The sequence below is a fragment of the Triticum urartu genome, chromosome 4 (genome assembly GCF_003073215.2).
Source record: "Triticum urartu cultivar G1812 chromosome 4, Tu2.1, whole genome shotgun sequence".
In the NCBI taxonomy this organism is placed as follows: domain Eukaryota; kingdom Viridiplantae; phylum Streptophyta; class Magnoliopsida; order Poales; family Poaceae; genus Triticum; species Triticum urartu.
In genome coordinates this window covers 582,618,484-582,630,566 of record NC_053025.1, presented here as the reverse complement: position 1 = coordinate 582,630,566, position 12,083 = coordinate 582,618,484, and the positions used below count along the sequence as shown (strand labels likewise).

The 12,083-nt window shown below is 44.2% G+C and overlaps 1 protein-coding gene across 1 annotated transcript; it reads right to left on the bottom strand.

Annotated features, from left to right (window-relative positions):
- Positions 1-9,275: 9,275 nt before the first annotated feature.
- LOC125554256 lies at positions 9,276-9,659 on the bottom strand. Its single transcript, XM_048717830.1, has one exon. It carries the CDS (start codon positions 9,637-9,639, stop codon positions 9,316-9,318), a length of 324 nt encoding a protein of 107 aa, XP_048573787.1. The 5' UTR covers positions 9,640-9,659; the 3' UTR covers positions 9,276-9,315.
- Positions 9,660-12,083: the final 2,424 nt, after the last annotated feature.

Genomic DNA, 12,083 nt, shown 5'->3' with positions numbered 1-12,083 from the left:
CGGACTAAGGGGGAGGGACGCGCGGCCCATCCCTAGCCACCTCTCCTATCTCCCACTAAGGCCCACTAAGGCCCATATACCTCCCGGGGGGTTCCGGTAACCTTCCTGTACTCCGGTAAAATCCCGATTTCACCCGGAACACTTCCGATATCCAAACATAGGCTTCCAATGTATCAATCTTTATGTCTCGACCATTTCGAGACTCCTCGTCATGTCCGTGATCACATCCGGGACTCTGAACAACCTTCGGTATATCGAAATGCATAAACTCATAATATAACTGTCATCGTAACCTTAAGCGTGCGGACCCTACGGGTTCGAGAACAATGTAGACATGACCGAGACACGTCTCCGGTCAATAACCAATAGCGGAACCTGGATGCTCATATTGGCTCCTACATATTCTACGAAGATCTTTTATCGGTCAGACCGCATAACAACATACGTTGTTCCCTTTGTCATCGGTATGTTACTTGCCCGAGATTCGATCGTCGGTATCCCATACCTAGTTCAGTCTCATTACCGGCAAGTCTCTTTACTCGTTCCGTAATACATCATCCCGCAACTAACTCATTAGTTGCAATGCTTGCAAGGCTTAAGTGATGTGCATTACCGAGAGGGCCCAGAGATACCTCTCCGACAATCGGAGTGACAAATCCTAATCTCGAAATACGCCAACCCAACATGTACCTTTGGAGACACCTTTAGAGCTCCTTTATAATCACCCAGTTACGTTGTGACGTTTGGTAGCACACAAAGTGTTCCTCCGGCAAACGGGAGTTGCATAATCTCATAGTCATAGGAACATGTATAAGTCATGAAGAAAGCAATATCAACATACTAAATGATCGGGTGCTAAGCTAATGGAATGGGTCATGTCAATTAGATCATTCAACTAATGATGTGATCCCGTTAATCAAATGCCAACTCTTTGTCCATGGTTAGGAAACATAACCATCTTTGATTAACGAGCTAGTCAAGTAGAGGCATACTAGTGACACTCTGTTTGTCTATGTATTCACACATGTATTATGTTTTCCGGTTAATACAATTCTAGCATGAATAATAAACTTTTATCATGATATAAGGAAATAAATAATAACTTTATTATTGCCTCTAGGGCATATTTCCTTCAGTCTCCCACTTGCACTAGAGTCAATAATCTAGATCACATCACCATGTGATTAACATCGATAGTTCACATCATCATGTGATTAACACCCATAGTTCACATCGTCATGTGACCAACACCCAAAGGGTTTACTAGATTCGGTAGTCTAGTTCACATTGCTATGTGATTAACACCCAAAGAGTACTAAGGTGTGATCATGTTTTGCTTGTGAGATAATTTTAGTCAACGGGTCTGCCACATTCAGATCCGTAAGTATTTTGCGAATTTCTATGTCAACAATGCTCTGCACGGAGCTACTCTAGCTTATTGCTCCCACTTTCAATATGTATCTAAATCGAGACTTAGAGTCATCCAGATCTGTGTCAAAACTTGCATCGACGTATCTTTTTACGACGAACCTTTTTGTCACCTCCATAATTGAGAAATATTTCCTTATTCCACTAAGGATAATTTTGACCGCTGTCCAGTGATCTACTCCTAGATCACTATTGTACTCCCTTGCCAAATCAGTGCAGGGTATACAATAGATCTGGTATACAGCATGACATACTTTATAGAACCTATGGCCAAGGCATAGGGAATGACTTTCATTCTCTTTCTATCTTCTGCCGTGGTCGGGCTTTGAGTCTTACTCAACTTCACACCTTGTAACACAGGCAAGAAACTTTTTCTTTGACTGTTCCATTTTGAACTACTTCAAAATCTTGTCAAGGTATGTACTCATTGAAAAAACTTATCAAGCGTCTTGACCTATCTCTATAGATCTTGAAGCTCAATATGTAAGCAGCTTCACCGAAGTCTTTCTTTGAAAACTCCTTTCAAACACTCCTTTTATGCTTTACAGAATAATTCCACATTATTTCCGATCAACAATATGTCAAACACATATACTTATCAGAAATGATGTAGTGCTCCCACTCACTTTCTTGTAAATACAGGCTTCACCGCAAGTCTGTATAAAACTATATGCTTTGATCAACTTATCAAAACGTATATTCCAACTCCGAGATGCTTGCACCAGCCCATAGATGGATCGCTGGAGCTTGCATATTTTGTTAGCACCTTTGGGATTGACAAAACCTTCTGGTTGTATCATATACAACTCTTCTTTAATAAATCCATTAAGGAATGCAGTTTTGTTTATCCATTTGCCATATTTCATAAAATGCGGCAATTGCTAACATGATTCGGACAGACTTAAGCATAGATACGAGTGAGAAAATCTCATCGTAGTCAACACCTTGAACTTGTCGAAAACCTTTTGCGGCAATTCTAGCTTTGTAGATAGTAACACTACTATCAGCGTCCGTCTTCCTCTTGAAGATCCATTTATTTTCTATGGCTTGCCGATCATCAGAAAAGTCAACCAAAGTCCATACTTTGTTCTCATAGATGGATCCCATCTCAGATTTCATGGCCTCAAGCCATTTTGCGGAATCTGGGCTCACCATCGCTTCTTCATAGTTCGCAAGTTCGTCATGGTCTAGTAACATGACTTCCAGAACAGGATTACCGTACCACTCTGGTGCGGATCTCACTCTGGTTTACCTACGAGATTCGGTAGTAACTTGATCTGAAGTTACATGATCATCATCATTAGCTTCCTCACTAATTGATGTAGTAGTCACAAGAACAGATTTCTGTGATGAACTACTTTCTAATAAGGGAGATGGTACAATTACCTTATCAAGTTTTCTACTTTCCTCCCACTCACTTCTTTCGAGAGAAACTCCTTCTCTAGAAAAACTCCGAATTTAGCAACAAAAGTCTTGCTTTCGGATCTGTGATAGAAGGTGTATCCAATAGTTTCCTTTGGATATCCTATGAAGATTTACTTCTCCGATTTGGGTTCGAGCTTATCATGTTGAAACCTTTTTCACATAAGCATCGCAGTCCCAAACTTTAAGAAACGACAGCTTAGGTTTCTTGCCAAACCATAGTTCACATGGTGTCGTCTCAACGGATTTAGATGGTGCCCTATTTAACGTGAATGCAGCCATCTCTAGAGCGTATCCCCAAAACGATAGCGGTAAATCAGTAAGAGACATCATAGATCGCACCATATCCAGTAAAGTACGATTACGACGTTCGGACACACCATTACATTGTGGTGTTCCAGGTGGCATGAGTAGTGAAACTATTTCACATTGTTTTTAACTGAAGGCCAAACTCGTAACTCAAATACTCTTCTCTACGATCAGATTGTAGAAACTTTATTTTCTTGTTACGATGATTTTTCACTTCACTCTGAAATTCTTTGAACTTTTCAAATGTTTCAGACTTATGTTTCATCAAGTAGATATATCCATATCTGCTCAAATCATCTGTGAAGTTCAGAAAATAACGATACTTGCCGTGAGCTTTAACACTCATCGGACCTCATACATCAGTATGTATTATTTCCAATAAGTCAGTTGCTCGCTCCGGAGAACGGAGTCTTAGTCATCTTGCCCAAGAGGCATGGTTCGCAAGCATCAAGTGATTCATAATCAAGTGATTCCAAAATTCCATCAGCATGGAGTTTCTTCATGCGCTTTACACCAATATGACCTCAACAGCAGTGCTACAAATAAGTTGCACTAGCATTATTAACGTCGCATCTTTTGATTTCAATATTATGATTATGTGTATCACTACGATCGAGATCCAACGAACTATTTTCATTGGGTGTGTAACCATATAAGGTTTTATTCATGTAAACAGAACAACAATTTATTCTCTTACTTAAATGAATAACCGTATCACAATAAACATGATCAAATCATATTCATGCTTAACGCAAACACCAAATAACACTTATTCAGTTTCAACACTAATCCCGAAAGTATAGGGAGTGTGCGATGATGATCATATCAATCTTGGAACCACTTCCAACACACATCGTCACTTTACCCTTAACTAGTCTCTATTTATTCTGCAACTCCCGTTTCGAGTTACTAATCTTAGCAACTGAACTAGTATCAAATACTGAGGGGTCGCTATAAACACTAGTAAAGTACACATCAATGACATGTATATCAAATATACTTATGTTCACTTTGCCATCCTTCTTATCTGCCAATCACTTGGGGTAGTTCCGCTTCTAGTGACCAGTCCCTTTGCAGTAGAAACACTTAGTCTCAGGCTTAGGACCAGACTTGGGCTTCTTCACTTGAGCAGCAACTTGCTTGCCGTTCTTCTTGAAGTTCCCCTTCTTCCCTTTGCCCTTTTATTGAAACTAGTGGTCTTGTCTACCATCAACACTTGATGCTCTTTCTTGATTTCTACCTTCGTCGATTTCAACATCACGAAGAGCTTGGGAATCACTTTAGTCATCCCTTGCATATTATAGTTCATCACGAAGTTCTACTAACTTGGTGATGGTGACTAGAGAATTCTGTCAATCACTATTTTATCTGGAAGATTAACTCCCACTTGATTCAAGCGATTGTAGTACCCAGACAATCTGAGCACATGCTCACTCGTTGAGCGATTCTCCTCCATCTTTTAGCTATAGAACTTGTTGGAGACTTCATATCTCTCAATTCGGGTATTTGCTTGAAATATTAACTTCAACTCCTGGAACATCTCATATGGTCCATGACGTTTAAAACGTCTTTGAAATCCCGATTCTAAGCCGTTAAGCATGGTGCACTAAACTATCAAGTAGTCATCATATTGAGCTAGCCAAATGTTCATAACGTCTGCATCTGCTCCTGCAATAGGTCTGTCACCTAGCGGTGCATCAAGGACATAATTCTTCTATGCAGCAATGAGGATAAACCTCAGATCACGGATCCAATCCGCATCATTGCTACTAACATCTTTCAACACAATTTTTCTCTAGGAACATATCAAAATAAACATATGAAAGCAACAACGCAAGCTATTGATCTACAACATAATTTGCAAAATACTACCAGGACTAAGTTCATGATAAATTTAAGTTCAATTAATCATATTACTTAAGAACTCCCACTTAGATAGACATCCCTCTAATCTTCTAAGTGATTACGTGATCCATATCAACTAAACCATAACCGATCATCACGTGAGATGGAGTAGTTTTCAATGGTGAACATCGTTATGTTGATCATATCTATTATATGATTCACGCTCGACCTTTCGGTCTCCGTGTTCCGAGGCCATATCTGTATATGCTTGGCTCGTCAAGTATAACCTGAGTATTCCGCGTGTGCAACTGTTTTGCACCCGTTGTATTTGAACGTAGAGCCTATCACACCCGATCATCACGTGGTGTCTCAGCACGAAGAACTTTCGCAACGGTGCATACTCAGGGAGAACACTTCTTGATAATTAGTGAGAGATCATCTTATAATGCTACCGTCAATCAAAGCAAGATAAGATGCATAAAAGATAAACATCACATGCAATCAATATAAGTGATATGATATGGCCATCATCATCTTGTGCCTGTGATCTCCATCTCCGAAGCACCGTCATGATCACCATCGTCACCGGCGCGACACCTTGATCTCCATCGTAGCATCGTTGTCGTCTCGCCAATCTTATGCTTCCACGACTATCGCTACCGCTTAGTGATAAAGTAAAGCATTACAGCGCGATTGCATTGCATACAATAAAGCGACAACCATATGGCTCCTGCCAGTTGCCGATAACTCGGTTACAAAACATGATCATCTCATACAATAAAATTTAGCATCATGTCTTGACCATATCACATCACAACATGCCCTGCAAAAATAAGTTAGACGTCCTCTACTTTGTTGTTGCAAGTTTACGTGGCTGCTATGGGCTTAAGCAAGAACCAATCTTACCTACGCATCAAAACCACAATGATAGTTTGTCAAGTTGGTGCTGTTTTAACCTTCGCAAGGACCGGGCGTAGCCACACTCGGTTCAACTAAAGTTGGAGAAACTGTCACCCGCTAGCCACCTTTGTGCAAAGCACGCCGGGAGAACCGGTCTCGCGTAAGCGTACGCGTAATGTCGGTCCGGGCCGCTTCGTCCAACAATACCGCCGAACCAAAGTATGACATGCTGGTAAGCAGTATGACTTATATCGCCCACAACTCACTTGTGTTCTACTTGTGCATATAACATCAACACATAAAACCTAGGTTCGGATGCCACTGTTGGGTTTCGTAGTAATTTCAAAAAATTTCCTACGCACACGCAAGATCATGGTGATGCATAGCAACGAGAGGGGGAGAGTGTGATCTACGTACCCTTGTAGATCGACAACGGAAGTGTTAACTTGGTTGATGTAGTCGTACGTCTCCACGGCCCGACCGATCAAGCACCGAAACTACGGCACCTCCGAGTTCTAGCACACGTTCAGCTCGATGATGATCCCCGGACTCCGATCCAGCAAAGTGTCGGGGAAGAGTTCCGTCAGCACGACGGCGTGGTGACGATCTTGATGTACTACCGTCGCAGGGCTTCGCCTAAGCACTGCTACAATATTATCGAGATCTATGGTGGAAGGGGGCACCGCACACGGCTAAGAATATGATCACGTGGATCAACTTGTGTCTCTAGGGGTGCCCCGTGCCTCCTTATATAAAGGCTCAAAGGGGGGGGGGCTGGCCGGCCAAGAGGTGGCGCACCAGGAGGAGTCCTACTCCTTCCGGGAGTAGGACTCCCCCCCTTTCCTAGTTAGAATAGGATTCGTGAAGGGGGGAAAGAGAGAGAGAAGGAAGGGGGGCGCCGGCCCCCCTCTCTCCTTGTCCTATTCGGACTAAGGGGGGGGAGGGGCGCACGGCCCATCCCTGGCCACCTCTCCTATCTCCCACTAAGGCCCACTAAGGCCCATATACCTCCCGGGGGGTTCCGGTAACCTCCCGGTACTCCGGTAAAATCCCGATTTCATCCGGAACACTTCCGATATCCAAACATAGGCTTCCAATATATCAATCTTTATGTCTCTACCATTTTGAGACTCCTCGTCATGTCCGTGATCACATCCGGGACTCCGAACAACCTTCGGTACATCAAAATGCATAAACTCATAATATAACTGTCATTGTAACCTTAAGCGTGCGGACCCTACGGGTTCGGGAACAATGTAGACATGACCGAGACACGTCTCCGGTCAATAACCAATAGCGGAACCTGGATGCTCATATTGGCTCCTACATATTCTACAAAGATCTTTTATCGGTCAGACCGCATAACAACATACGTTGTTCCCTTTGTCATCGGTATGTTACTTGCCCGAGATTCGATCGTCGGTATCCCATACCTAGCTTGCCCGAGATTCGATCGTCGGTATCCCATACCTAGTTCAATCTCGTTACCGACAAGTCTCTTTACTCGTTCCGTAATACATCATCCCGCAACTAACTCATTAGTTGCAATGCTTGCAAGGCTTAAGTGATGTGCATTACCGAGAGGGCCCAGAGATACCTCTCCGACAATCGGAGTGACAAATCCTAATCTCGAAATACGCCAACCCAACATGTACCTTTGGAGACACCTGTAGAGCTCCTTTATAATCACCCAGTTACGTTGTGACGTTTGGTAGCACACAAAGTGTTCCTCCGGCAAACGGGAGTTGCATAATCTCATAGTCATAGGAACATGTATAAGTCATGAAGAAAGCAATAGCAACATACTAAACGATCGGGTGCTAAGCTAATGGAATGGGTCATGTCAATCAGATCATTCAACTAATGATGTGACCTCGTTAATCAAATAACAACACTTTGTTCATGGTTAGGAAACACAACCATCTCTGATTAACGAGCTAGTCAAGTAGAGGCATACTAGTGACACTCTGTTTGTCTATGTATTCACACATGTATTATGTTTCCGGTTAATACAATTCTAGCATGAATAATAAACTTTTATCATGATATAAGGAAATAAATAATAACTTTATTATTGCCTCTAGGGCATATTTCCTTCACCCCCACCAATGTATAGGTGCTTAGCTTTTGTAGCTAAGCTTCCCTCATAGAATTGTTTAATAATTAATCTCCTTCATGTATTGGTTGGTAGTCACTTTACATAGGTTCACGTGCTTAGCACCGTTTCTTCCTGGGTCACCATAATGCTCTCTCTCCTCTTTAATTGCTTTGTCACATCACTATTTTTCTTATGTGGCGTCCTTAGCAGCTGTACACCTTGGAGCATCGGGAAGGGCCTAAAGTGTTTTTTTAGATGATGTGAGTGGTTCTACTTAAGAGTTTGTAGCCATGCGGCCCCTCTAGACCTCCCTAGGGGCCTAGCTCTAGCAGGCAGTATTCTCCTTTGATTTTTTGTGCATATCTTTTTGTGTTGTTTTCCACCTGAAATTTATACATGCACAATAGCAGATACCATATTGTGATTTTGCTAAAAAAAATCATCGGTCTTGTTAGTTTTCATTCACTTTTGGCAAGTCTAGAAGGCAAAGCTAAGCAAATGTGCTCGAAAAATAGATACATTTAGAACATTTCACAACACAACCGCGGTAAAAAGACAATAAATTGTTGTGATATGGTATAAAAACATGAACAAACACATGATGTAAACTGTACACGTCAATTAGTCATATTCATTCAAATAACACAAAGGTAACTGTCGCATTTACGGAAGCAAGGCTGGATAGATCATGCATGGGCCATGTTGTCAACGAGGCGAATGAACTTGTAACTTTGTTGGCTAATGTGTTGCGAGTGGAGAACCTAATCGACATGTGGTTACAAGATGCCTCTAGTGCCATAGTATGCCTATTGGCTACTGATTGTAACCTTGCTCATTTTTAGTAAAATTTCCTGATTTCATAAAAGAAAACTAGGTAAGAAGGACAGCCCTACATGATCGAGCTAGATCAAAAGAATCGTCATAAGAGCATTTCCAACACCCGCCCAACACGCGGCGCTCTAAAAAGCAATCTGCAGCGTGCCCATCGTCTGAAAAAGCGCGGCGGACAGCGCTGGCTCCAGCAGCCGCGCTAAAACTTAGCGCGCGTAGCTCCAGCAGCCGCGCTAAAATGCAGCGCGAGCTATCCCACGCACATTGCGTACATAATTTAAAATAGATATTTTACATCATAGATAAAAACGATACATAGATATTTTACATAGTTCCACAGTATAGATAGATAAAAACTGCAACGACATAAAAAAACTACTAGATAGTGCAACTAGATAAACTACAACCTACTCCCAGTCGTCGTCATCATCATCACCGTCATCCTCGCTGGTCTGGTTCGAAGTATCGAGCCACATGTCGTCTCAACGAGGATCATTAGCCGAAAAGATCGACTGCCCACCATTTTCAACGATCTCGCACTGCGATAACGCCAGGGCCTTCCGCCGACGCATGTCCAACCGGTCCGCGTGGCGCTTTGCCGTCTGCTCCGCCCAGTAGGCTTGCTCGTCGGCGACGTCCTCCGGGTGGCGCCGGCGCCACTCCACCATGGCCCGCTCGTCCTCCTCGGCGATGAGGAGGCAGCGCTGCCGCTCAGCGTGCTCCGCACGGTCTTGTGCCGTGATAAGACGAGGCGGAGTGGCGACGTCCAGCGCCTGCTGGAGCGTGTAGACGTCCTGGAAGTTCATCTGCGGGCGCGGCCTGCCTAGGCGCCACGCCGTCGCGTCGTACGCGCGGGCGGCCTCATGCGCCGTCTCGAAGGTGCCGAGGCCGAGCCGGACATCGCCGGACCGGATCTCGGAGTAGTATCAGCCGTTGGGGCGCTGGCGGACGCCGCGGTAACCCGACGCTCCTCGACGGCGCGGCGACATGGTGGCGCGTCGGTGGCAGGGCGCTGGAGCGGCGAGGAAGCAACGAGGAAGCGGGGGAGGCGCGCGTGGCAACGGAAGAGGAAGAGAGAATGTGGAATAGCCGCGTGACAAGCGCCACAATTTAAAGGCATGCTGGAAGCGGTGTGCCAAAATAGCGTGCGAGCTGCCGCCTTTTCCCGCGCACGCGCAAACGATTTCCGCGCGCGCTAATTTCCCGCCATCGCTGGAGCGTGCGAAAACGTCCCACCCGTGCTGAAAACTTAATTTACCACGCGCGCGTCTTTTGGCACGGCTGTTGAAGATGCTTAAGGCCCTCATCTAACTTGGTGGCGGCGCTGATGCAGATCGAGAATGTGGGCGGGAGGGGAAATGGTGGGACGGAGGGGTGTGGGGGTGCTAGACGGCAGACACGGTTTGTGGGATTTTTTTTAGAACAAGGTTTATGGGACTTGGCAGTGTTTTATTTTTTTTGAAGGCAGGGGTTGTTTTTTACGTATAAAACCGCTCGAGAAGCCCAAAACACTGGGCCAAATGGGCCATATCATCCGCCCCCGATAGCCCATCAACAACATTCCCTTTCTCTGCTCTCTCACCGGACGACCCCCGCCTGCCGAAACAGAAGCGAAAAAACATTGCTTTCCTTTTCCCCTCGAGCGCCGGCGCCGGCGTGCGGCCGGAAACCTCCGTTGCTCCCTGCTTCGACGTTTTCCTATTCAGCGCTGCACGACCGCCTGCGGTGCTTCTTCTGGGATGGCTGGCTTAGGCGACGCCGCCAAGGAATACATCGCTGGATCTGCTGCAGGCGTCGCCCAGGTAGTCGTCGGCCACCCTTTCGACACCGTGAAGGTAAATTCTCTTTCCTTTCTTCTTCGCTTCCCTTTTTATCCATCTTTTGGTGTTTGCGTGCGTCCGCACGCCGGTAATTTGATCTGTTGTGCTCCTGTGCTCTGGTTGTGTTTTTGTACGCTGTGCTATGGCCGCAGCGTTGCTGTTCGATCAAATGCCTGTTAGGGATAGACTTCGTAATGCCAAAAGGAAACACACGCGAAGTTGGATAATGACACAGCTTTTAAAACCAGAATTGAGGCCCATTACATAGGTAAACAGCTAGTGACGAAGAACTCAAGGAATTCAAGGTATTGGGTTCATAAGCCAAATCGAGCCCGAGTAAAGCTCCTCAAACGGGCCTAAAATTGCTGTGGCTAAGAATTTAAATGAGAGGGGGTATTGACAGGTAATTAGATTATGATTGCTGTTGTTACTAATTGCTGCTACAAGATTGCAAGTTCAATGTTTGTTACTGCTTGCTTGAGAATACTTTTCTCTTTTCATCATTCCCTCTATCTGTCCGTTGTGATCGTTCTGATGATGAAGTATGGAGAGATACCTGTAGGTAGTTTGGTTGATATTACCGGCTTTTGAGTGTGCTTAGAAATACCTGGCATTCATATCAGTCGTGTTCAATTCCAAATTCAGCTGGTTGTACTTGCCGTCTTTTAATTCGACCGCGCATGCATTACTGCATTGATTCAGGACATGCCAAGCCTTTTATCTTCTTTGAGTTTGGATTTTTTTGGATGTTTGCACAGGTGCTACCTAATAAAACACTTCATCCAAAAATGATCATATCCGTAGGATCTTATTGTTTCATTGTCTTGACTTAGTTCTAGGATTTTCTGCTTGACAATTAAACTCTTTGAGGCCCTGACCAGTTGTTCGTTAACTCATACCGTCATACAGTAGTGTGTTTTTCTAATGACGGTGTTGGAGATTTTTGAGGCATACTAAGCAATGTTACATTGTAGTTTCCAAACAAGGCATTGCTCCCTACAGAAGCATGGTTGCCCCAAGGTCCATGTTCTAGGTTTTTGTGTCACTTTATGATTACATACAGGTCTGGCTGCCAATGGCATGCGAGGTGATGCTGGCAAACTGGGAAACTAATTGTACTTCTTTTGTTGTAATTAGGATACTCTCTTGTTTATTCCAGTGTATGAGAATGCCCAGAATATATTTTTGTTTTCCTGTGCATATATTAGGCAAAACTCTGCAGTTTGGATGGAATTAGGGATCCAGGGCGGCGCCCGATCCACCCCGCTCTGTAATCAAAACAGGCTCAGCTTAGTTATAGCAAATTTTTAGTGATGCAGTTCAGTTTGAACTAACTTCCCACTTTGGCGGGCTTATGCAGGACCCCGCCCTGCATCCCTAGATGGAATATATGTTAACCATTTTCTTTATTATTTTCCCCATGTGAATTC

Bases quoted from the DNA above. Each gene is read 5' to 3' on its own strand.
- LOC125554256 (XM_048717830.1), bottom strand. From the start codon at position 9,639: ATGAACTTCCAGGACGTCTACACGCTCCAGCAGGCGCTGGACGTCGCC.